The sequence below is a fragment of the Dipodomys merriami genome, unplaced genomic scaffold (assembly GCF_024711535.1).
Source record: "Dipodomys merriami isolate MVZ:Mamm:240054 unplaced genomic scaffold, mDipMer1.0.p SCAF_49, whole genome shotgun sequence".
NCBI classification, from domain to species: Eukaryota; Metazoa; Chordata; class Mammalia; order Rodentia; family Heteromyidae; genus Dipodomys; species Dipodomys merriami.
Window position 1 is genome coordinate 10,626,686 of NW_027206057.1, and position 27,671 is coordinate 10,654,356.

General features: G+C 39.9%; 1 protein-coding gene across 4 annotated transcripts in view; it reads right to left on the reverse strand.

Annotated features, from left to right (window-relative positions):
* The window catches only part of Als2 (alsin Rho guanine nucleotide exchange factor ALS2), an 85,092-nt gene extending 58,573 nt beyond the window's left edge, over positions 1-26,519 (reverse strand). For 3 of the 4 annotated variants that reach the window (XM_069995834.1, XM_069995833.1, XM_069995831.1), the window contains exons 1-4: positions 26,435-26,519; positions 11,306-11,385; positions 8,523-8,677; positions 671-1,608 (exon numbers count right to left, since the gene is read on the reverse strand). In XM_069995834.1, coding sequence (XP_069851935.1) covers positions 671-1,608; positions 8,523-8,677; positions 11,306-11,325 — 1,113 coding nt within the window. In that variant the 5' untranslated portion in view covers positions 11,326-11,385; positions 26,435-26,519. Of the gene's footprint in view, positions 1-670; positions 1,609-8,522; positions 8,678-11,305; positions 11,386-25,973; positions 26,043-26,434 lie in introns of those variants that run through there. The other variant, XM_069995832.1, reaches the window with a different exon arrangement.
* Positions 26,520-27,671: the final 1,152 nt, after the last annotated feature.

Consider the following 27,671-nt stretch of genomic DNA (forward strand, 5'->3'; position numbering starts at 1 on the left):
GCCAATACAAAGGGTAACCTTTATCTCAGGAGCTTTTTATCTTTTCTGATTCATCCATGAACAACTATCAACTTAATTAAGCAGAAAACTGCCTATTCACTTGACCAAGGACACATGTTTTATATCACCTTTAAAAAAAAATTGTGTGCCAGTACTGGGGCTTGACCTAAGGGCCGAGATACTGTCCCTTAGCTTTTTCTCTCAGGCCTAGCATTCCACCTCTTGAGAAACAGCCCCACTTCTGACTGTTTAGTGTGAGATAAGTGTCTCATGGACTTTCTTACCTGGACTGGCTACAAAATGCAATCCTCAGTTCTCAGCCTGCTGAGTAGCTAAGAATACAGGCATAAGCCATTGGTACCTGGCCTGCTGTATACAATCTTTATCAAAAAATTACAATAAAGTACTTTAAACAAAAAGAAAAAAAAACAGGATATGGCTATTTCTAAAACAGGCTCACCATGACATCTCTCAGTATTATAAGGGTCTAGAACTTAAACATATAGAGTTCTAAATAGAGATTCTTTATCTACACTTGCCTAATAAAACAGAATTATAATCAAACACAAAACAAAAAGTGTTACCAAACCTCAGCATTTCAAAGTACCTAGAGGAAAAGGATGTAAGGTTTTACTTCTGAAATATCTTTATTATAAAATTGAGCGGGTACCTGAGGTGGTGGTGTTTTTTCACCCTTCTCTGAGTCCTCCTTTATTGAATGATCTGACAATTTCTTCAAGTACTCATTTACTGCCTTTGTGTCGGGGTATGATGGTAAGTTTCTGGCGGAAGAAATTTCAGTTGTTCCCTCATCATTTTGATGGGAAGAAATGGCATTGTCACTTGCAGTCTCAACACTTCCCATGTTCAATTCAGTTGGAACAGGTAGACCAGTTTCTACAAGAGTGTTCTCAAATACTTCTCCCTGACTATCAAGGGTCTTGGTGGAGGGGCTGGTGGCAGTGCTGGCATGGTTTTCTGCCTGGGATTCTGACAGTGTCACACCTAAAGGACAACAATGACTGTCTGATATAATCACATGATCTTCTTTGTCGGTCATAGTAATTAGGAGCTGGCTGCACTGGTTGCATCTTTCGGGGACTGGCTTCAGATCCTGAGACGGGAGGCACTGCACAAGGGCTAGGCTGTGGAAAGCACCACAGGCAATTTGTAGCACCACTCGCCCAGCAAGATGTTCTATCTTTTGTGGCTTTGTCACTGGGAAGGTAGTGGTGATGAGACCCAGCTGGCAACCGGTACCCCAGGCCCAAATCTCTCTGCTTATTGACAATGCCAGAGTATGCTCCTCGCCACATGCCAACTGCAAAATTCTGACCGCTAACAAAGGACTGGTCTCAGAATCAGAAATGCTGACAGGGTTCGGTTCTGGAACATACTGCTGGTTAGCTACTGCACATTGGCCAGCAGAATTCTCCCCCCACATGTACACTACACCACTATCTGTCACTGCTCCATTGTGGAAGCTCCCTGTTGCCACAGTAACAACATGATGCCCAACCAAAGCATTTTCTAGAATGGGGCTACTTGGACAAACTTCTGCTGGTTCACTTCTCCAGGCAAGGGTCCCAAAGCTGTAGACCTCACCATCTAAAAATTAAAAAAAAAAAAAAAAAAGGAATAACAAGTTAGTGAATTAGCTACAAATGTTATCAGCAAACTTCTAGTTCCATCTAGTTTAACAAAACAGATTGTTTTTCTCTTTTAACTTCAAAAGCACAGTTGTAGACATTTAGTTCAAGCATATAGTACTCGCCGCTCCCCTCCACCCCCAGCCAATATTGGGGTTTGAACTTGGGACTTACACTTGCAAGGCAAGCACTCTACTACCTAAGCCATATACCCAATCCTTTTTGCTTTATTGTTCAGATAGGTTCTCTTGATTCTTTGCCAAGGGCCAGTCTCTAACTGCAATCCTGCTACTCTGCATCCTGAAGATGCGGGATTACAGACATTTATCACCATACCATGCTCAACAGAAATAACATCTTTTAACTCTCTAATACTCTAAAATTTGCAAACTATAAGGAGTTACTTTCTTTTTTTTTGTTTTTTTCTCTCTTGCTATTGTTTTTTTTTAATTTTATTTTATTTGTGAACATACTGTACAGAGGGGTTACAATTACATGGGCAGGATAATGCGTACATTTCTTACCAAGCATTGCAGCCTCCTCCTTTGCTTTACCCTTCACATCCCTTCCCAGCCTCCCCCCTCCCCCCCAATCCCAATCCTTCTCCTCCCACCCCCCCCCCCCCCCCCCCGGTGCACCGACGTTGTAAAGCTCGTTTTGGACATGACAACTTGTACTTCTCATTGTTGCAACAGGTCCACCTGTATCCTTAAACAACTGGTTTTTCCCCATCTCCTCCACAAGTTATACTGACATCAAATATAGTGAAAGCAGGGGTTATACTGTGGGGAAGGGACATACAAAGCAACAAAGAGATAATCTTATAAATGTGTTAGAAACACATGCATGAAAGAAAAAAACATTAAAATACATATCTAAGGGTTCATTTTCCTGACCTCACATTATCTGACCTTTTCCGCTTGACTCATATATATACTAGATATTGCAAATAAGGGAAACCATGGGACCTATGTTTCTTTGGGCCTGGCTTACTTCACTTAATATAATTTTTTCCAAGTTTTTCCATTTCCTCACAAATGGGGCAATGTCATTCTTTCTGATGGAGGCATAGAATTCCATTGTGTATATATACCACATTTTCTTGATCCATTCATCTGCTGAGGGACATCTGGGTTGGTTCCATATCTTAGCTATGGTAAATAATGCTGCAATAAACATTGTTGTGCTGGTAGCTTTAGTGTGGTCTTGTTTGTAAACATTTGGGTAAATGCCCAAAAGTGGGATTGCTGGGTCATAGGGGAGATCTATGTGAAGTCTTTTGAGGAACCTCCATACTGCTTTCCAAAGTGGTTGAACAAGTTTACATTCCCACCAACAATGAAGTAAGGTTCCTTTCTGTCCACATCCCCTCCAGCATCTGTTGTTGTTAGAGTTCTTGATTTTTGCCGTTCTAACTGGGGTGAGGTAATATCTCAATGTTGTTTTGATTTGCATTTCTTTTATGGCTAGGGATGTTGAACATTTCTTCATGTGTCTATTGGCCATCCTTCTTTCTTCTTCAGAGAAGTTTCTCTTTAAGTCTTTCGCCCACTTATTTATTGGGCAGTTGTTTCTTTGAGGATTTGTTGTTGGGGGGTTTAATTTTTTGAGTTCCAAGTATATTTTAGATATGAGACCCTTGTCCGTTGTATGGCTAGTAAAGATCTTCTCCCAATCCGTGGGCTTTCTATTGATCTTGCTAGCTATGTCATTTGCCATGCAAAAGCTCTGCAACTTTATGCAATCCCATTTGTCCAACCTTTCTTTGATTTGTTGTGTTTCCGGGTCTCTATTCAAAAAATTTCGGCCTGAGCCAAGGAGACCTAGGGTTTCTCCTATTCCATCCTGTAATGTTTTCAGAGTGTCTGCTTTGACTTCAAGGTCTTTGATCCATTTGGAGTTGATTCTGGTGCAGGGTGATATATAAGGATCTAGCTTTAGTTTTCTACATGTAGATAACCAATTTTGCCAGCACCATTTACTGAAGAGGCTGTCTTTCTTCCATTCTATTGTGTTAGCTCCCTTATCGAAGATTAGATGGCTATAGGTCTGTAGGTTCATTTCTGGGTTTTCAATTCTATTCCATTGGTCCTGAGGTCTGTTCTTATGCCAATACCAAGCTGTTTTGATTACTATGGCTTTATAGTAGAGTTTGAAATTTGGTATTGATATTCCTCCAGCAGTGTTCTTTCCGTTGAGGAGCGTTTTTGCTATTCGGGGTCTTTTATTGTTCCATATGAATTTTTGGATTGCCTCTTCTATTTCCTTGAAGAATGAGGTTGGAATTTTGATAGGCATTGCGTCGAATTTGTAGATAGCCTTGGGAAGTATTGCCATGTTCACGATGTTAATCTTTCCAATCCAGGAGCATGGGAGGTTTTGCCATTTTTTTAGTTCTGTGTTGATTTCCTTTTTCAAGATTTTAAAGTTTTCATCATAGAGGTTAAGGAGTTACTTTCAAATGGACAGCACTACTCTTTTCTTCAGACATCCTACAAACTTCCAGCATGAAACCACTACTAGTGGTAACTACATGAGCAGTATCTAAGCAAGCACTCAAAGATAGAATCATAAATATATTAAGATAAAGTAAGAAGATAAAAGAAACAACATTCACTAATGTTTCCAACATTCACTACTGAACAGGTCAGAACACAAGAAAACATGCATAAAAACCTTAAAATGTAAGCCAGGTGCTAGAGGCTCATTGCTTGTAATCCTAGCTACTTGGGAGGTTGAAGGTTTGATGCCAGCCCTGGAAAAAGGTTTTTGAGATCTTATCTCAACCTATAGCTCAGTCACCCCAGCTATAGCAAGAAATGTAAGGAATGGTTCAACTCTTAAGAGTCCTGCCTAGAAAATAAAAGTCCTAAATTCAAATTCTCATGAGGGCTGGAAATGTGGCTTAGTGGTAGAATGCTTGCCTAGCATGCAGGAAGCCCTGGGTTTGATTACTCAGTACCATGTAAACAGAAAAAGCCAGAAGTGGCACAGTGGCTCAAGTGGTAGAATGCTAGCCTTGAGCAAAAGAAGCTCAGAAACAGTGCCTAGGCCCTGAGTTCAAGCCCCAGGACTGGCAAAAAAAAAAAAAAGAATGAATGAATAAATAAATAAATAAAATTCTCATATGACCAATAAAGAAAAAATAGAGATACATTTTTGCTAAAACTAAAAAGCTACTTTTATGCCTCCAAATTGTACAGAAAGCAGCAGTATTGTATCAAGACATGAGCATACTACAGGTAATTTTTTATGGTATAAATACACATATGCTGGGCTGGGAAGGTGGCTCAGTGGTAGAGCACTTGCCTTGCATGAATGAGGCCCTGGGTTCGATTCCTCAGCACCACATAAGCAAAAAAAAAATGCCGAATTAGTGCTTGTGGCTCAAGTGGTAGTGCTAGCCTTGAGCTGAAGAGCTGAGGGACAGCGCCCAGGCCCAGAGTTCAGGCCCCATGACTGGACGCCCCCCCCCCCCCAAAAAAATACACATATGCTATATACAAAATAGCTTTTCTGAGATGTGATTTGTTTAAAAAGCAAATCATCCCAACAAAATTAAGAAAGGAAACTGTAGCAAATGACTGGCTAGCTTTAGAACTAAATGAAAGGTATGAGTGAGTTGGATATACATGAATGACAATAACGTGTCCAGGTATGCTACAAGTCTTAATTTTATTTCTGAATAAGTTTGTAGGACTTTGGGGCATGTGTACCTAATCCATGTTGGCAAAAAAAAAAAAAAAGAACCAATAGAGCAAGACTGTGTCTTAAAAGAAACCAGAAAAATAAATAAAGACTTGGCCACAGGTTTTCGGTAGGTTGTGGGGATTGAACTCAGGGCCTGGGCATTGTGCCTCTTTGTTCTCAAGGCTAGTGTTCTACCACTTGAGCCACAGCGCCACTTCTGGCTTTTTCTGAGTAGTTTATTGGAGATAAGTGATTCAGGGACTTTTCTGCTGGGCTGGTTTCAAACCACAATCCTCAGATCTCAGAAGCTAGGATGAGCCCCCTGGCACCTGACTTTGGCCCCAGGTTTTTAAAAATATTGAACTAAAAAAGGGGGGGCAGCTGGGAGGCTGGCTCAGTGGTAGAGCGCCTGCCTTGCATGGCTGAGGCCCTGGGTTCAATTCCTCAGCCCATACAAGCAGATAAAGCCAGAAACGACTCTGTGGCTCAAGTGGTATAGGGCTAGCTAGCCTTGAACTGAAGAGCTGAGGGACAGCACCCAGGCTCAGAGTTCAAGCCCCAAGACCAACCAAAAAATAAATGAATACATAAAATAAAAATATTAAACTAAATCCACTATCCTTTCCTTGTCGTAAGACTAAAGACTGTTTTTGTTTGTTTGCCCATCCTTGGGCTTGAAATCTGGGCCTGGGCTCTGTTCCTGAGCGTCTTTGTGCTCAAAGCTAGTGTTCTACACCAAGAGCCACAGAGCCACTTCTGGCTTTTTCTGAGTAATTTATTCGAGATAAAAGTCTCATGACTTTTCCTGCCCAGGCTGGCTGAGCCACAGTCCTTGGATCTCAGCTTGCTGAATAGCTAGGATTATAGGAATGAGCCACTGGCACTTACATTTTTTTTAATAGAGAAATCTTTCTCACAAACCAACAATTGAGTTGATAATGATACAAACACATTTATTTTTTACTTATTCTGTGTGGCAGATATATTTACACATTCAAATGTATAAACAACAATACATCATACCATCAATGTAAGGAATAACAAAATAGCAGCTAGAGGGAAGACAGGAACTGCTAGTAGGGAATATAATTTTAAGATACAGAATATTAAGAAAATATGCTAACTGATTAAATTCCTTTAAAGTTTTTTCCCAAGTGACAAATGCACACTAAAGGCTTTCAATTAATATTATTCTAACTAGCAAAAGCAATACTTCAAAAAAATAGTATTTAGATCTCTACTTTGTTTCTAAACTAGAGCAAATAAAAAAAAAAAAAATAGTGAAGCCGGGCACCAGTGGTTCATGCCTGTAATCCTAGCTACTCAGGAGGCTGAGATCTGAGGATCATGATGCAAAGCCAGCCCAGGCAGGAAAGTCCGTGAAACTTTTATCTCCAATAAACCACCAGAAAACTGGAAGTGGTGCTGTAGCTCAAGTGGTAGAGTGCTAGCCTTGAGCTGAAGAGCTGAGGGACAGTGCTCAGGCCTAGAGTTCAAGCCCCATGACTGACAAAAAAAAAAACCAAATCAATGAAAGACATGCATAGAATTGTAAGCTTTGGTCAAACTAAGTAGACAAAACCTGAACATTTCTGGCATTTAATCAGTACCATTTCCTCACCTACAAAAGATTGCACTCAAGATCTTTGCACTATCTTAAGCATCCTGTGTGAGATCTTTCATGTTTGGTTTGGTTTCTTTTTTTGGTACTGGAAGCCAAACCCATGGCCTTCCACAGTCTACCTCTGAGCTACACAGATGCCAGACAAGCTAAGTTTTTGGTGCCTTTGACCCTTATTACCAGGGTATTGTTTAAATATAAACAATAATTAGTTATGTATGCAATTTTATAAAATTGTCCCAATTTTATAGATATGACTGTAGTTTTTAAAGATATGTTTATGAAGGATTTCCAAATACTTTATTGAAAGTTCCCAAATATCTTTTTTTCTTTTTTTTTGCCAATCCTGGGGACTGAACTCAGGGCCTGGGCACTGTCCCTGAGCTTCTTTTGCTCAAAGCTAGCACTCTACCACTTGAGCCCAGCACCATTTCCAGCTTTTTCTGTTTATGCAGTACTGAGGAATTGAACCCAGGGCTTCACGCATATTAGGTAAGCACTCTACCACTAAGCCACATTCCCAACCTCCCAAGTATCTTAAAGACATTTCAAATATTTATTGAAAATAAAGCTGGGTTCTGGTGGCTCACACCTATGATCCTAACTACTCAGGAGGTTGAGATCTGGGGATTGCAGTTCAAAGCCAGCCCAGGCAAGAAAGTCCGTGAGACTCATATCTCCAGTTAACCACCAGAAAACTGGAAAAGCTCAGGAACAGTACCTAGGCCCTGAGTGCAAGCCCCACAACTGACAAAAAAAAAAAAAAAAAGATGTACCAGTTTTTATAACATGCTCTTGTGTGCTCTTATTTATGCCTGAAAAAAAGTACACTTAGTATTGCCAAGTGGCTTAAGCAGGATTTGAGAATCAGGAATATAGGTCAGCAGTAGACAGCCTGCCTAGCCATGTGAATCCTGGATATGATCCCTAGCACTAGGAGAAGAAAAAACAAAAAACAAAAGCTTTTGAAATCAGACTGAGTTCCAATCCTGACTCTAACTTTGACACTTTTAATGGCTTTGGGTAATTATGATCATTATTTAACCTCTCTGACATTTGGTTTATCTACCTCACAGGGTAAAGGCTCAGAGAGATAACATAAGGAAAATGTATAATTAGTCCTGGCAAGTACTGGATAATAAACATTAGGTATTATTAATAATATTGCTCTGATATAGTAAATGAGCAAAAGCTATAGCAAAAGGGTTCCTGAATAGGAAATCTTTTATAAAGTTACTGTTTACTGTGTCAAAGCTCTAATTTTTACATCTGTTCTAGTTAATGGGATGTCTTAAGAAATAGCATGATTTCTGATCAAAAGAATAAAACATATTTTCAAAAACAAAAGGGTATCAGCTCCAGCGAAGATCAGTAAGAACCTCCAGTATCTAATAACCCATTTGGGCATCTATTAACATTCAGTTAAATATTTTTTAAGTCATTCTTTTCTTTCCTTTGTTTGTTTTGTTAGGGTTTGAACTCAGTACCTGACACTTTCCCTCATTGGCTAGTACCCTACCAACTATGCCATGCCTCCAATTCCAAGGCATTCTTTTCAATACCTTCAGTCAGAAGAACTCCATGCTTCACTCCCAGGGCTGCTTGTAGAACAGTCTTTCCTCCCCAGCCTGGCAACCTCTCCGGTGTTAGGGAAAAGGATCCTGCCTGCCAGACATGGACCAAGCCTCTTTCTTTGGATCCTTCTGCCTCTGTAGAGCTACAAACATCAAAAAAAAAAAAAAAAAAAAAAGGTAAGAAGCCTTAACTATTTCTGTAATTGTTCTAATTTTTTTTCTTTGAGGTACTGGGGTTTGAACTCAGGGCCCTGCACTTGTCAGACAGCCTCTACCACTTGAGACATACCTGCAGTCCACTGTAGATTAGAACTTCAGAACTGAATCTTCTGTTCTTAATTCTTTTTTTAATAAGTTTTTTTTATTGTGAAAATACTGTACAGAGGGGTTACAGTTACATGAGCAAGGTAATGAGTATATTTCCTATCAAGCATTGTTGCCTCCTCCTTTGTTTTTCCCCTACCATCTCTTCCATCCCACCTCCACAACTACACTCCCCATGCTCCCCTCCCCCGCCTAAATTGTAAAGTTCGTTTTTCAACATAGTGCTTTGTACATCTTATTGTTACAATGGGTCAACCTGTATGCCTATTTAAACATTTTGTTTTTTCCCCTTGTCCTCCCCAAATTATACCCATATCAAATACAGTGAAAACAAGGTTATACCATGGGGGAGGAACATACAAAGCAACAAAAAAATCACATGGTACATTATAAATACATTAGAAACAATAGCAAGAAAGAAAAAAACACTGTGTTGTTCTTAATTCTCATCATCAGATTAGACCTTTACCAGCAGATGGGTCACATAAACAGTACCTACTTACACTTTGGCAATGTCACAGGAGCGAAGACAAAGTATCTAAATGAAATGATGGAGGATAATTGAAACCCACAAGTTAGTTCTAAGTAGTACATAAAAGGGGCTATTTTTAGAAGTTTTATGATTTGGTAGCATCAAATTTCAAGATTCAACTTCTCAATACATTAACACTTGCTTAAATATTAAAGTTATCTGCAGGTGTGCCTCAAATAGTAGGGTGCTTATCTCGTGAGCACACGGCTGAGTCCAAAACCTAGTGTTGCTATAATTGATTGATTGATAGTAATCACAGGTTGAATATTATTTTTTAAATTCTGTTTATAATTGATAGAAAGTATTTAATGAGTATTCGATTAGAAAAATATAAGGAATAGGGCTGGGGAGATGGGTAAAGAAACAGTACAAGGCCCTGGGTTCAAATCCCAGTACCACACACAAAAAAGAGAACAATATGAAGAAGTTCTTATTTCACTTTATGCTGACTTTAAATCTATAATTAATAAACTTTTAAAATGTTTTGATGTATAAATGGCACACTGCACAAATTCACAGAGTACAATTTGACATTTCAATATATGTATACAATGTGTGTAATGATGAGATCAGGGTAACTGGTATATTCACTATCTCAAATATTTTATCAAAGCCCTCTCTACTACTTTGAAATGTATCATTTGTCATTCATAGCTACCATCCTGTTCAACAGACCACTATAAGCTACACTAACTGCACCTTGTACTTGTTAACCATCTTCTCTCCACTCCTGCTTCATTCTCATTCTTACCAACTTCTGGTAAGCACTATTGCACTCCATTATGCAATCACCTTTATAGCTTCTGTATGTGTGTGCGTATGTGTGAGGAAGGGAGGGAGGAGAGGGGGGGAGAGAGAGAGAGAGAGAGAGAAACATATAGACAGACAGAGAGAAAAGGGAGAGGATTTTATTCTTTTTTTCTGGCTGAATATAGTCCACTGTGAACATACATATATCACATTTTCTTACCCAATTTTACCTCCACAGGCATTTAGATTGATTTCACACCTCAGTTATTATGAATACATATACAATAACAAAGAAGTACAGATGCTTTTCAATGTACTTATTTCCTTCTTTACTCCACAATGAGACTGTCAGATACACAGTACTCCTACTTTCCATTGTTGTTGTTGTTTTTAAGGAGTCTCCTATACTATTTTGCTCATTATTTTAATTTTTTAAATCAAATTCATAACAAATAACAATAAAATACTTTATGCTTTAATTATCATCTAGCCAAAGAATTCTATCTATCTGATGACTTCAGGTCAAAGAATACAAAGTAGCTGTATGATAATGACCATAACAGTTCCCCTTCTAAGAAAAGGGCATATTAGGATATCTTGAGTTTCCTTTACAGAACTGTCCTATGTGTCACACGTGGGGATTTTCTGAGTTTCTCAATTTTCTTTTTCTAGAACATAGACGCTAAATTATTAAACCATGGATCTACAGGAGGTAAATTACAAATTTAACCTTTTTTAAAAAAGATCTTCTGTAACTAGTTTTGTTGGCAGTACTTCATGCTTATTAGGTAGGCACTCCATTTCCACTGCTTGAGCCATGCCTCTGGCCCTGCAATTCATTTTCTAAGGACAGAGTACTGAAACTAATAAGTAATAAGGCTACCTTTTAAGTCTAAAATTATTTGTGAGGAAGAAAAATGACTACAAGAATTTTAAATGATGAAATGAAGACAATGCCTTTGTAATAAGCATAACAAACTAACAACAAACCTCATCGTTAATGGGCTTCATTTAAATAGTTTTTTTCTTTACCAATCAACTATGATTGTCACACTATACTCTCACTGTCAAAAAGAAAATTAAACTGAAGAAAAGTTACGATTATGTAGAGTTGCCTATTGTTTTTTTCCAGGAAGAATAAAGGAGAATGAAAATATGATTTTACCTTTTCTTCTTTGAGTCCATCGGTCACGGGGAATTCTCCATCACAAAATCATTCCCTTTTTGCAAAAAGCACATTAAGACCTAAAGGAGAAAACATTAGTTAAGCATAAAAAGCAATGAAAGAATGCCTTGCTATTTTATTCCTTGGATTAGGAGAGAGAAAAAAAGGCAGGCCTCTAACAAATATACATTGACTGGGGAAAAAATATACAGAGAAACTATTCAAACTATTTCTTATCCTGCCTACCAAAGTCAAATATCTAGACTAAGCCTGCCCACTGAACTTATGAAAATGCAAATTGAGTACCAAACATGTCAAAGAAAAGCCTATCTACAACATCTGTCCTGTTCCAGCCAACAAATTATTTTTGTTTCGAAGTTAGTTCAACCTAGAAATCATTTAAGCACAAAAATTACAAATACATTAAAGCCACTTTTAATTTTTATTATACAGGTAATGGGCTATAGTTACATAAATCAGGTAAAGAGTATATTTCTTTTTGGACAATGTCCAAATATATATATATATATATATATAATATACATATATATATATATATATATACACACACACACACACACACACACACACACATATATATATATATCTGTGTGTCCTATATATACATTTTTATTTTTATTTTTATTTTTTTTTGGTTGGTCGTGGGGCCTGAACTCTGGGCTTCAGCTCTTCAGCTCAAGGCTAGTGCTCTACCACTAGAGCCACAGTACCACTTCCGATTTTTTCCGCTTATGTGGTGCTGAGGAATCAAACCCAGGGCCTCATGTATGTAAGGCAAGCACTGTACCACTGAGCCACCTTCTCAGCCCACTAAGGTTATATTTTAAGTGCCTCTGGAATACATAAAGAAGTATATATTAATTTATTAATGGCCCAGATTCAAATAATTTTAATTACATTTTTTAGTAATGTACAAAAAATACATTATTAAAATTTTTTCTACCAGCGGGGTGCCAGTGGCTCATTGCCTCAAATCCTAGCTACTCAGGAGGCTGAGATCTAAGGATCACGGTTTGAAGCCAGCCCAAGCAGGAAAGTCCGTGAGACTTTTATCTACAATTAACCACTAAAAAAGCCAGAAGTAGAGCTGTGGCTGTAGTAATAGAGTACTAGTAACCTGTAGCACAAAAACTCAGGGACAGCACCCAGGCCCTGAGTTCAAGCCCCAAGACTGATGAAAATAAATAAATAAATAAATAAATAGTTTTCTACTTAGTAAAACTTAGCCAGGTGCTGGTGGCTCATGCCTGTAATCCTAGTTACTCAAGAGGCTAAGATCTAAGAATCGTGGTGCAAAGCCAACTCAGTCGAGAAAGTCCAAGAGACTTTTACCATCAATAAACTACTCACAAAAAGCCAGAAGTGGCAGTGTGGCTCAAGTAGTAGAACACTAGCCTTGAGGCAAAAAAGCTCAGAAAGATAGAGCCTAGCCCGAGAGTTCAAGCTTCAGGACCAGTCCCCCACCCCCAAACCCTAAAAAGTATATACCAGTATTTCCCTTAAAATCAACCTCAATTCAAAACTAACATGCCTCATAATCCAAAGAGCTAACAGTTAAAATCCACCATTCAAAAAAAGCCAGTCAGACCTAGGGTTTCTCCTATTCCATCCTGTAATGTTTTCAGAGTGTCTGCTTTGACTCCGAGGTCTTTGATCCATTTGGAGTTGATTCTGGTGCAGGGTGATATATAAGGATCTAGCTTTAGTTTTCTACAAGTAGTTAACCAATTTGGAATTCTATGCCTCCATCAGAAAGAATGATACTGCCCCATTTGTTAGGAAATGGAAAGACTTGGAAAAAATTATATTAAGTGAAGTAAGCCAAGCCCAAAGAAACATAGGTCCCATGCTTTCCCTTATTTGCAATATCTAGCATATATATGAGTCAAGCAGAAAAGGTCAGATAAGGTGATGTTAGGAAAATGAACCCTAAGATATGTATTTTAAATGTTTTTTTTCTTTCATGCATTTCTTTCTAACGCAATTATAAGATTATTTCTTTGTTGCTTTGTATGTCCCTCCCCCACAGTATAACCCCTGCTTTTACTGTATTTGATGTCGGTATAATTTGTGGAGAGGAAGGGGAAAAAAAGTCGTTTAAATAGGATACAGGTAGACCTGTTGCAACAATGAGAAGTACAAGTTGTCATGTCAAAAACGAACTTTACAACTTGGGGGGGGGGGAGGATTGGGTGGGAGGGGGAGGGAGGATGGGAAGGGATGGGAAGGGTAAACAAAGGAGAAGGCTACAATGCTTGATAAGAAATGTACTCATTATCTTGCCCATGTAATTGTAACCCCTCTGTACAGTATTTTCACAAAAAAAAAAAAAAAAAAAAGCCAGTCAGATGAATGGCTGAGTGTGGTGGTAATCTCAGCATTCAGATGAGAGAGAGAGCCAAGAGGCAATGAATTCAAGGCTAGCCTGGACTGAAAAAAGAAAACACACCATTCAATGCATTACTCCACAAATATGACTCGTAAATTTAGAAAGTCAATGTTGAAAAGAAAAAGAAACAAAAAATTGCTGTGCAATTCAACTCAGAAATTCACTTTTTAGGGGTTGGGAAGGTGGCTCAGTGATAGAGCACTTGCCTTGCATGCCTGAGGCCCTGGGTTCCATTCCTCAATACCACATAAGCAAAAAAACCCACTGTGGCTCAAGTGGTAGAGCGCTAGCCTTGAGCTGAAGAGCTGAGGGACAGCGCCTAGGCCTAGAGTTCAGGCTCCACAACCTGAAGAAAAGAAAAAAAAAAAAAAGAAGAAATTCACTTTTTTTATTTTTGTTTTGTGTGCTAGTCCTGGGGCTAAAACTCAGGACCTAGGTGCTGTCCTTGAGCTTTGTGCTCAAGACTAGTGCTTTACTTAACTTGAGTCCCAGCTCCACCTCTGGCTTTTTGGTGGTTAATTGGAGAAAAGAGTCTCACAGACTTTCTTGCCTGGGCTTTGGAGTCATTACCTCATATCTCAGCCTACTAAGTAGCTAGGATTAGAGGTGTGAACCATCAGAGCCCAGCCCAGAAATTCACTTTTTTTTTTTTTCGGGTCCGGTTGTGGGGCCTGAACTCTGGGCTTGGGCACTGTCCCTTAGCTCTTCAGCTCAAAGCTAGCGCTCTACCACTTGAGCCACAGCGCCACTTCCGGCTTTTTTTCCGTTTTGCTTATGTGGTGCTGAGGAATCGAACCCAGGGCCTCATGCATGCAAGGCAAGCTCCCAGCTCAGAAATTCACATTTTTTAAGAGCATCAAAACTCATGAAAAAATGAAGCCAGGCACTAGTGGCTCACACCTGTAATTCTAGTTACTCAGAAGGCAAAGATGGGGGGCGGGGGGACTCATAAAAAATGAAGTCTTACTTGTATAAAACACAAAAGTACTAGGGCCAAAAAGTCAAAAATGGAATTGTGGCTCAAGTGATCAAGTGGTAGAGTGTTAGCCTTCAGTGGGAGGAAAAAAAAGAAAAAAGAGTTCAAGCCCCAGGACAGGCACAGAAAAAAAAAAAAAAAGACAATCACTGTGCCTTTGAAATGTGTGATTTTTCTGCAAAAGGGTATACATGGTCACTGTGTTCTGCAAACAGTTCAGACCAGCAGGAATGGTCTATGGTCCATCTGTTTACTCCAGGTGCCTGCGAATTCTTAGCATTTCCCATCTGGTAATTACAGGAAATTACTTCCTACCTAGTGCTTATTTTAGAAAGATTCTAAATCACTCAATGTTGGAGGAACGGTACCAGGTAAACAAAAGATAAATATGAATACATTTAATATTATTTAACAGAATCAGTAAGTGCAATTATACTTCGTACATGATAATAATTAGCTCTATTGAAAATGCATTTCATGATATGCAATGAAATTCTGAAGCCAGATCTACTTGGTACTCATCTGTCAGTGATCAAGGAATTGCTGTCTCCTCAACTAGCCTTCAACAATATCTAGGAAAAGCCAGAAAACTCCTCCAGGATGAAGAAGTGAACACCCTATTTCTCACAATCGATTCACCATATGTAAACTGAATTCTTTCTTAGGACCTAGCAAGAAAAAGTTCAAAACTGGCTGGGATAGTGTATTTCTGTCATCATAGCACTTCAGAGGCTGAGGCTTGCCAGTCTGGGCAAGACCCAGTCTCAAAACCAGCCAGCCAGCCAAACAAACAAACAAAAACCTTGACAATCATTTTAAAATGTTACAGCCAATGAATCTTTATTCATTTAGTGTCAGATTCTTGAAAAGTTTTCTTAAGTTAATTATAACTCGATCCATCTTTCTATCACTACTTTTTAAGCCCCAAATAAATTAAAACCCTACAAGCTGCTTTGCAATTTCTTTTTTCACACACAGTACGTGAAAACAGGGTCTTTAACAAAGCCCAGATCCTAACTGTGAATGTTAGGGTACAAGGAAACAATTCAGCTGACCTGAAGATAGAAAGAAGACCCTGGTTATCCAGGTGAAGCCAAGGTAATCACAAGAGTTCTTCCATGGAAGAGGCAGATACAGAAAGAGATGTGATGATTTAGGTTGGGTCAGAGACAGGCTACATTGTCGACTTTCAAAACTGGAAGAGGCAGACATAAGCCAATGAATGTAGGTAGCATCAACCTACAGGTAGGCGAAAAAGAATTCTCTTCGAAAGCCTGCAGAAAATCTCATGTGGATGGAGCTCATTTTAGCCAAAACAAAGGATTTGTGTTATTTTAAGCCACAAAGTCTGTAACAATTTGTTACAGTGGCAATAGAAAACTGAGGAACTATTATTTTTTTTCCAGGGCTGAGGACCGAACCCAGGGCCTTGCATGCGGCGGGCGGGGCCCTTCCACTGGGCTAAACCCCCAGCCCCTGAGGAACTATTTTGTATGCATTTTTCTTCATCCATGTGTTCATAGATTTGTTTTGTTTTGTTTTGTTTCAGACAAAGTCTCCCTATGTAACCCAGGCTGGCCTTGAACTGGTGATCTTCCTGCCTTAGTCTCCCAAGTGCTGGGATTACAGGTCTCCTACAGTGAACATACATATAGCACCACATTTAATTTTGAAAGGAATATTCTGGCTGCAAATGCTAACATGGTCCAGTGGAAGAAGGGGATCTTGGGCTCTTCAATTTCATACAAAGCTGCCAATTTGGTGAGAAAGAAAGGGATGAATGGTAGGAGTGAGTGCTTTAAGAGGAGAACTACAACTTGGTGAGTAGACATAAAGAAACTGGTATCAAGAATGATGTACTGTACACCTGAGGCCAAGCAGGAGATGAGTTTAAAGCCAGTCTACTACCAAGAGTTCCAGTCCAGTTTGGACTACACACACACCCCAAACAACAACAACAAAACTTATCTTTAAAAAAGAAAAGGCGTATTTGGAAGGCTAAGGAAAGAAGCTAGAGAGTTAATGCAAACCTGGGCTACATAGAACCCATTTCAAAAAGGGGGGAGATGAGAGGGGAGGGGAGGGGGGGAGGGGAAGGAAGGAAGGAGGGAGGGAAGGTGGGAGGGAGGAAAGGGAAGGGAAGGGAAGGGAAGGGAAGGGAAGAGAAGGGAGGGGAAGGGAGGGGAAAGGGGAAAGGGGAAAGGGGAAAGGAATAGGCTCCAGGTTCTGTCTTGAATACCACTATTTTAGTGGTTCTATTTACTAAATTAGGAAAGATGGGGGAAACAAAATCCCCAAGTAAAAGATACAAGTCTAATAAAATAATATTTTTGTTGTTAAGTGAAAAACCCAACAGTATTTATCAAATGAGCAGCTGAATATATAAGCATGGAGTTAAAAGATAGATATCAGCTATTGATAAAAACTTGGGAAGACACAAATAACATTTGAGCTCAGTGTAATGAATAATGTCATTGGAACCTGTGTAAAGAGAAAGGAAAGGCATAAGAGCCGGCCGTAAGGAGCTCTTGTACCTAGCAGCTGGATAGTATGACAACCTAGGATAACTGAGGTGAGAGTGTTCTGATAGGAAGGGGGAAAACATGAGTATGTTTTAAGCACATGAAAGCAGAGAGCATCTCAAGGAGGAAGTCAATTAGGTCAAGGCAGCAGGGATCTCATAAAAAATGTGAACTACATTTCTACTGTAGATGACACTGCTTGCTTGGTCATAATTTCAGTGACTTGGGGAATGAGGATTCGAAGACAAAGAACTAGAAGATTCTTTAGAAAAATGTTATTTCAAATGGCATAAAAATGGAGCAGTAAATCAGGGGTCTTGTTTCCTGTTGTTTGAGAGTTGGGGAGATGAGAGAGTTGAACACAGCTACAGAACAATGGCCAGGATAAAAACATAAGGAAGTGGTAGAGTGCTTGCCTCACATTCATGGGTTCAATTCCTCAGCACCACATAAACAGAAAAAGCTGGAAATAGCGCTGTGGCTCAAGTGGTAGAGTGCTAGCCTTGAGCACCCAAGCCCAGAGTTCAAGCCCCACGACCAACAACAACAACAAAAAAAAACCACTGGAGCAAAAACATAAGGAAGGTGAGGACAAAGGACAGAACCAAAGTCCAAGAGCCAAAGTGACAGGGAATGGCATTCTGAACATGTGTGGAAGGATTAATATTTCATAAGAACAGGGTATATTTTTATCAAAACAAAGAAGGCCGGCTGGGATGTGAAGTGTTGGTATAGAGTTTTGAGGCACTGGTTTCCCATATATAAATGGTTTTTACTGTAAACTCTGTAGCAATACCACAATGTACCAGAATTAATCTGTCATTACCAAATCAAGATAAAACCAAGATTATTGAAGTGACAAATGTGTAGTTAGCAATATATAGCAAGGAAACAAAGAACAAAGAGATGGTTCACCTGCTTAAAGGAATGAATGGCACCTTGTGAGATTTCATCATGCTACTCAGAACAATGTGTAACTTAAAATATGTGAACAGTTTATTTCTGGAATGTTCTACCCAATGTTTTTGGATTGTGGTTAATTCTGCATTACAAATAACATAAAGTAAAACTGCACATAAGACGGGACCACTGTAATATGTTCTGGCTTTTCTGTTATTTGTCAGTCATGGGGAGTGAACTCAAGCGTCTGGAGGCTCTCCTCGAGCTTTTTTTCTCAAGGCTAGAACTCTACCACTTTGAGTCACAACTCCACTTCTGGTTTTCTGGTGGCTTATCGGAGGTAAGAGTCTCATGGACTTTCCTGCTCAGGCTGGCTTAGAACCACGATCCTCAGAACTCAGCCTCCTGATTATCCAGGATTATAGGAATGAGCCACTAGCACCTGGTTTGTTCTGCCTTTTTGGTGAGAATGGTAGTGCTCTATAGAGTACCCTCTAGATGCAAGAAATTTTACTACACAGAGCACTCAATCTTGTTCTCTTGTGTCATTTACTGGCTTAGAGTAAATATTTGGGGCTGGGGCTATAGATCACTGGTGTTTGCCTAACATGCACAAAACCCCTGGTTTGATTAAATAATAGCAACAATTACGGTTATAAGAGTAATGATACTTGGTGATTAGAATGACTAGACATTAAGATAGAAAGGCAATAAAGCACACTGTATCCTAACGCTATAAAAAGAATTTGGACACAGAGTAACTAGTGACTTGGACACAAAGTTACTAGATTTTATGTAGCCATTAACACTTCCTGTTTAAAGTTTTAGCTGGTTATATTCTATTACAATGTAGTAAGCCAGAGTTTAAACTATGAATATAGTAAATAATTTAAGGACTGGGGCATGGCTCAAATGGCAGTGTTTCTGCCCAGTGCTGCCCAGGATTGCCACTAAGAACACAGTAATAAAAAGAAAGAAGAAACAATTTAAGATAATCTGGTATTGTACCCAGGATAAATACTTTAGAAAGATTTGCTTCTAGGAGCTTGGTCAATGTGCTTACACATGAATTAAAGCAAGCTTAATCTCAAACACACAATTTACAAATAACTACATTCTAACAACTGCTACTTCCTGAATCTCCTGTCACTGGTGCTTCACCAGACACTATAGGAGGCTGAGGAAAACTAAACATGCAAGGAAGCCTGGCAAATCAACCACCATGGCGAAAGCCTTTTCAAATCCCATAGATTGTTTGACTAACAAACATAAAGCTATTAGTTCAAACCTTAGTACAAGAGGAATAACACTTTCTCTCCTTTGCCCCTAATATAGCTCTTGGTGCATTCAGGGACAGAAAAGCTCATAGTCTCAGGTTCTTGCACCCTTAATTTTTCTTTCTCAAGCTCTCTCTCTTTTTTAAAACTGGGGTTAAACCCAAGGCTTCAAGCATGCTATCAAACACTCTACTACCAAACTACACGTCTTTCTTTTGAGGCAGGATCTCACCCAAGCTGAATTTGAACTCAAGATCCTCTTACCTAAACGACCTGAGAGCTAGGATTATAGGCAAGTGCTACCAAGCCCAGCTTCTGGTCCTTTTATTTTGAGTCAGGGTCTCACTAAGTTGCCCAGGCTGGCCTCCAACTTGCAATCTTCCTGCCTTCAGCCTCCAGTTGGGACTACTGGTCCCAGTGACCACCACATGTAGATAATAGTCTCTCTCTTTTATTTTTTTAATGGTTGCTAATTTCAAGCTGAACCCTACTAAAACTATAGTCTTCTCACTGTAGTATGTCTCTGAAAGAGAAGGGTGTGTAAACATGAGAAAAATAAATGACCAACAATACAAATATAGTTTACTTTTGTACGTACTGTATCTTTTCAAAATTTATTTTCTAAAATTAGTAAAATTCCCATGAAATATTCTATAATATTGTATAAACTTTTATAATATTATTATAATATCCATCAGAATAAGTTTAATAACTAATGTAGACAATGTAAACTTAAAGAAAAACTTATAACCAGTAAAATTCTAAGAGTCAGTCTATGTTCAAATTCTTTACGATTCAATTTCCTTCCATAACTTTGAGAGCTCATGATCAACACATGCCTGGATTTCCCAAGAATCTCTAGAATTTTAATTCTCCTGCAGCCTTTCAAGGTTCTTGCCTTCTTTCCTTAGAGAAAGCATTTCCCAGGAGCACAAAGTCAAACTACAAAGTAAAGCTGACCAAATAATTGTTCTGTCTCATCTCTGCTGAACAGATTTACACAGTGGATCTGCCTGGCATGTTCCTTTTCTCTGGGAAGGGGAAGAGTTATTTTTCCAGACTCTACTACTTTGAGGTGACAAAGTAAAACACACTGGAAGTGTCTTGATTATAAATAAAAATATTGGGTGCTAGTTTCAAATTCAGCATAGCTATGCATAAAAATAAATAACAAATCTATGTGTTCCTTACCCAGCTTTAAACAGATGTGAACACATTTTCTTATATCCTTTGGCTCTTTATAATAGAAGAAAAAGATATTCATAGCTGAAGGACATCCGCTTGGTTATCTGATATACCTAAAAGTATATCTCAATTAAAACATAATTAGGGTCTATGCTTTCATAGATGTGTATTAATGAACAATGTGTGCTGCTATATTGTTTTAAAACTGTACATAAGCCGGGCGCTGGTGGCTCACGCCTGTAATCCTAGCTACTCAGGAGGCTGAGATCTGAGGATCGCGGTTCAAAGCCAGCCCGGGCAGGAGAGACCGTGAGACTCCTATCTCCAATAAACCACCAGAAAACCGGAAGTGGCGCTGTAGCTCAAGTGGTAGAGCGCTCGCCTTGAGCTGAAGAGCTGAGGGACAGCGCCCAAGCCCAGAGTTCAAGCCCCACAACCGACAAAAAAAAAAAAAAAAAAAAAAAAAAACTGTACATAAACAGTTCTCTCTGTATATGTTTGACAATTTGCTTTTTTCATCCAATACTGTATACTTGCTCATGAGTATAGATGTAATTCATTCGTTTTTACTAAATGATAAGTATCCAATTGTAAGAATAAACTAGCTTATTCACTTTTCTTCTAATGTACAGATGGATTTAGTAAGTTGCTGTAATCACTCACCCTTGCTATATGTTTGTTTGAGAAACTGCCCTAAGTTTAGAAAGGAAATTGGCTCCATAAAAATTCAGGCTGTGGGGAAAAAAAAAAGAATCCTGAAATGAATGTTAACCCATCCAGATGCCAACACTCGGTCTAGCTCTAAAACCACCACCTTCCTGATACAGAAGTTGTGTGAACTTAAGAACTGCCTCAGAAGAAAAGTATTTAATAACATAATAATAAAAGGAAATATGAGTGGGTTAATATGTGGAAGTAATGACACTAAAGCTAATCTTCTAACTGAGCATAATTCACTGGCAGAAAAACACTCTACCACAAGTTCACACAAACTCTTTTTCTCATTAGAATTGAGAAAATTACACATTCTTCAAATTTAAAAAACTATATAATAACCCAAAGAAGTATACAATACTTCACTGATTTAAATAGTTTTGCTCAACCCACTTGGATCAACTAGTTTAGTTCATCTACATTCAGAAAAACATCAAGGCATACATTACACTGGTTACTAGAGGCTCATACCTGTAACTAACTATTCAGGAGGCTGAGATCTAGAGGATTGTAGTTCCCGACCAGCCCAGAAGAAAAAAGTCCTTGAGACTCCCATCTTTAAAATAACCAGAAAAAAAGCAGGGCTGGATGGATAGCTCAACACCAAGCAAGCAAGCCAAGTAAGTATAATGTTTTGAATTCAAGCCCTCTTGGCCCCAAACCCGCAAAATGACATGATCTAAAGATACCATCATCAAATATACCTTGAAGAAAAGGAGATACAGATGAGTGTAATACTATAAAAGAACCCAGTCATAGTTTGTTGCTATTTTATTTGTGGTTACCAGGAATTTTCTTAAACACTGATACCTTACAAATCTATGACTTTGTTATGCCTAATAAGGGAATCATTTGGTCATTAGTGGAAAGAGATTTTTTAAAAATCACTAAAAACACAAAACTCTAGCTGGGTACTAGCCGCTTACACCTACAATCCTAGCTACTCAGGAGGAGATATGAAGATCTCAGTTCAAAGCCAGCCTGGGCAGGAAAGTCTGTGAGACTCTTATCTTCAATTAACTACAAAAAAACAAAAACAAGGCTGGAAAGTTGTCTCCGTGGTAGAGTGCTTGCCTTGCATGCATGAGGCCCAGGGTTTGATTCCTCAGCACCACATAAGCAGAAAAAGCCAGAAGTAGCGCTATGGCTCAAGTGGTAGAATGCTAGCCTTGAGCTGAAGAGCTGAGGGGTAGTGCCCAGGCCCAAAGTTCAAGCCCCACAACCAGAAAAAAAAAAAAAAAAAGAAAGAAAGAAAGAAAAAGAAAAAAAAAAAAAAACCAAAACTAGAAGTAGAGCTGTGGCTCAAGTGGTAGAGGACCGCCTTGAGCAAAAAAAAAACTCAAGTGCCCAGGCCCAGAGTTCAAGCCCCAGAACATGCACAAGAAATAAACTAAAATAATACTCTAAAACCCCCACAGGTGGCTCAGTTACTCAGAGGACTGAGATTTGAGGATTGAAGTTGGAAGCCAGCCTATACAGACAAAACCAAGGAACTCTTATCTCCAAAGAGATAAAAGCTGGAAGTAGAGCTGTGGCTCAGGTAGTATGGAAAAGCCATGCAAAAGTGCAAAGCTCCAGTACTGGCAACAAGAACAACAAAAAAAACGCAAGAAAATCTCTAGTGTATGTGAGGGGAAAACTGGGAAAAAGTAAAGGAACAGTAACAAGAAATATACTCATGCTGGGAAGGTGGCTCAGTGCTAAGAGTGCTTGCCTCCCATGCATGAAGCCCTGGGTTCAATTTCTCAGCACCATATAAGCAGATAAAGCTGGAAGTAGCACTGTGGCTCAAGTGGTAGAGCGCTAGCCTTGAGCTGAAGAGCTGAGGGACAGCGCCCCGGAGTTTAGGCCCCACAACTGACAAAAAAAAATTTTTTTTTAATATATAGAGAGAAATATGCTCATTACCTGACCTATAAAACTGTAATCCCTTCACACAACCACCTATATAATAACAATTAAAAATTGTGGAAAAAATAAAAGAAAATCTCCATTATTTAATAGAATAGAATGTGTTTAATTCTGCTTTTTTTTTTTTTTTTTTATTTTTGTCATTGTGGGGCTTGAGCTCAGGGCCTGGGCATCGTCCCTGATTTGAAGCTAAGGCTCTACCACTGTAAGCCAGAGTGCTACTTCCTAATTCTGCAAAATTTTTAAAAAGCGAAATGATTTTGAAGTTACTCAGCTCTTCAAAACATCAAAGCAACCTGGCACTCATGGTTCATGCCTGTAATCTTAGCTACTCAGGAGGCTGAGATCTGAGGACTGCGGTTCACAAGACAACATGGGTAAGAAAGTCTATGAGACTCTTATCTACAATTAACCACCAGAAAACAGAAAGTAGAACTGTGGCTCAAAGTGGTAGAGAGCTAGCCTTGAGCAAAAGAGCTCAGGGACCATTGCTCAGTCCCTGAGTTCAAGCTCTATGACCAAACAAAAAAAAAAAAATCAAAAAACATCAAAGCAGGTCTTCAGCAATCACAAAAAACACTCCATCTTCCTTCAGTTTTTCAACTTATCCATACCTAGTCTCATATCAGTACAAAATTAGAGAAAGTTACTGTAAGCCAGTGATAGTCTTCAGAAACACTTTTAGAAGGGACCTGGCAAAAATTGCTTTAAACCTGTTTTTCATGAAAAAGTAGGAGATGAACAGTTCTCTTTCCACCTTATCACACAAAAACTGAAATCAGGATTCTTTAAAGTTCTTAACAAATTCTTTCTTCTTTAACAATCAAAATATCCAACATAAGAGCAGGTATTTTATAATCTCAACACTCAGGATGCTGAGGAAGGAAGATCAAAAGTTCGATGCCAGCTGAGAACATGGTACAGTGGTAAAGCACTTGAGTTTGATTTTCAGCACTACAAAAACAAAAAACAGAAAAAAAAAAAAAACAGAAACAATTCTAGGCCAAAAATATATAGTAAGACCCCATCTCATAACAAAAAAGACCAGAATGTTTCAAATTTAGAAAGAATTTGGGCTGGGTTAAAGGAATGACTCAAATAGCAGAACACCTGCTGAGCAGGCTTGAGACTCTAAGTGCCATGAATTCAAATTTCCTAGAGTTCAAATTGCCAAAAGAAGAAAAAGAGGAAGAGGAGGAAGACGATGAAGTACAAATCTATTTTTTTTTCTCAAGGTTAATGCTCTACCAATTGAGCCACAGCTCCACTTCCAGCTTTTTAGTGGTTAAATGGAGGTAAGAGGTTCACAGAGTTTCCTGTTCAGGCTGGCTTCACACTAGGATCCTCATATCTCAGCCTCTTGGGTAGCAAGCTAAAATTACACATGAGCTACCAGGACCCCCACCAAATCAATTTTAAAAATCAACTTTAAAAATCAATGGATTGCATAATGCTACTCATTTTCCCCCCAAAATATCTGCTTGATCCTTTATTTTTCAGACCATCATCTTTCCAAATTTTGATATTATGAAATGGCTTTCCTTTTTTCTTGCTGTGACTTTGAACCTTGAATACCCATCAACTCTAATCCCAGTGTAGGAAGTAAGAAATCATCTTTTCTCTAAATATAAATACCATAAAAATACCTAGAAAGTCTCCTTGATTTAAGAAAATGAACTATAGATGTTCTAGTAAAATATTAAGTTAATTTTCCCGCCAGTTAGGAGAAAAAAAGTTATGATGTAGTTGGCTCATGTTGTAGTGGAACAACAAGTATAAAAGGCATTATTAATATGTACTGAACCTAGAGAGAAGGACACCTGCGATCCCTCCTGAAAGAGAATGATGGCAAGTTGGAGGCGAGGCTGGACTACAAGAGTTCAGGTCACCCTGGGCCATATATACTAAGACACTGTATTCATACAGGTCTACATATGTAAAGTTAATATGCACTGAATATTTACCATGATTAAGGCTCTGCAATAAATATGATGTGAACCACTGCATATAAAGGTATTAATATCAGGAAAGTGCTTTTATTTCCAATTTAGACATAAGGAAACTGAGGTAAAGAGGTTCAATAATTTGCTCAAACAAAGATGTAAGTGGATGTGACTCAAGGTATGTCCAGATCTTAAATCACTAAACTTGTATTACTGCAATTTATTTCAAAAGCCAATTCTTCACTGCTTTAAGATTCATTAACTCAAAGATCAAGTGGTCTCCCCAAATCACACATATGTAAATATGTTATATAATTATGTTATATATAAAAATTGTGACCAACTGCTTTGCTGAATTTTTGTACCTGCTCAAAATAAACATAACATCACAGTCTTTCGTTCCTTGTAGCGGTTAAAAGAACACTTACAACTCACAGATATAAAAAGCAACAGAATAAATGTCTTCATTTGGGGACAGCACTTATTTCCTCCTCCATCCTAAACCAGAAAGAAAATGCTCTCCCTAAGCAGCAGTTCACTTCTACTAGTCTACAATAGTGTCTCCAACAATTACCTGGAGAAACAACGCCAGCCTGCGGGACCTTTCTTTCATGATCGTCCCTATGTTCTTTTCCTGTCTTAAGAACGCCTTAAAACCTTACCTATTACTTAATCTGCTAGAGGATTTGGCTAAACTACTAATATAAAGTAATTTTCTTCCACCACCACCAGCAGCCCCCCTTCCCGCAACTGTCTTTTCAAGCCCCAATAGCTTGGGTACACTCTTCACCGGGATTTGTACCCTGGGGCAACTCTCCCGGCTCACTCACCGAAGTCTAGGGGCAGGGACCCCGTCTTTTCGGCTCAGCTCCTACTACGGGCATGTAATAAATTCTCGGGAATGAATGGGTGTAAAGAAGCCGTGGGTGGCGGCGAAAGAGGGGACGAGAAGGAATCCCACGCAGTTGAGACTACCGAAGTGGCGCCCGTCCTGAGAAGAGCGGGACCGGGCAGAGAGGGAGGGCCGGGGCCCGGACTGGGGCCCAGGCCGGGGCCAGGGCCAGGGCACCGTCCCGGGCTCCCCCACGGGCTCAGGCGCCTGCCGGTCGGTGGGACGCAGGGCTGGAAAGACGCGGGCGCTGTCTCCGCAGGCCACCGCAGCGCGCACCGGGCCTCGGCCTGAGCCGCCGGGTCGCTCCCGGATCCCGGACCCCAATGTCCCGCACACAGGAGGTCCCGGCGGACCAGCGCTCGGAAGCCAAGGGCCGCCCGGGAACCCGCACTCGCTCACCTGAAGCTCCACCGGCAGCGCCGCGCTGAGCTCTGGGCGCAAACCCGACAGCCCCGCGGATTCGCGAGATCAGCTGATTCACAGGGGCGGGGCCTCAGGGCCGGGGCGGGGCCGGACAGTGGCTAGGCGAGGGGAGGGGGCGGGAAAAGACTGCTACCAGAGTAGGAGGGGTTCGGCGCCAGAGACGGTCGACGGCGTCTGACTGGGATCAAAATTATTCAGATTGCGTCAGGCACTGCGAACTGAAATATGGGCAACACCGCTTTACCCGAACCGCCAGTCCCTGAGCGCGCTTCAGCGGTGATGCAACACGTAGTCATCCGGGCCTAACCAGCATTTCCATGGCAACGGGCGGCCCGGAGCGTGTGTGTGTGTGTGTGTGTGTGTTCTAGTCTTTTTGCGAAGAAATAAGCCCCGCAGGCTTCCCAGTACACAATCAGTAAAATTAGTCTGCTTGCCCGGCGCACAGTTTCTCCAACTACTCTTCGCAGCCCCATCCTCAGCTCCATCTCCATCCTTTCTGCACGCCCCTCTTGAGTGCGAAATCCCTGTTGCTAGGGACCTGTAAACCGATATTTACACCATCAACCACAGATGTGAGTCAAGCGTGGAAAAGGTTTATCTCGCTCACCAAAGTCTCACCTCCTTTGCAGCCCGGATGCCCGGCCCAACCGTAAAATTTACTTCGCAGCCGTTCAGCTAACAACATGCCCAGTACAGAAAATCACCCAGCCCTGAGAGTGGCACCTCTGAAAACCAAAGGTGTCCAACAGCAGTCGAAACTTACACGCAGCCAGACAGTATTGCTGAGCCTATCCGTCACCTTTATACATCGCCACTCAGAATATCTGCTATCGCTTCTCTGGTTGGTCCAACTCTCACACTCTGCTAACCTCTTCCTGAACAATATTACACAGTGGTCATATATTAGTCTGCATCTTCTTTCTCCTTTAAGCTGCAAGACTTCTTGAGGTAGAGACAGAAAAAGGAAAGGCATGTCTGGGAAAAGGAAGCCTTGAAATTCACCTGTTGTCCCTCTGTTTTAAATAGGCCTAGATCACATTGCTATGCTTTAGAATAATAAACCTTAATAATAAAGGATTGCTAGGCAATATGACCATGCATATTCTCCAGATTATGGTGGAAATTAAGTTCTGGAAATTCTTTTTTTTTTTTTTGTCAGTCATGGGACTTGAACTCTGGGCCTGGTCCCTGTCCCTGAGCTCTTCAGCTCAAG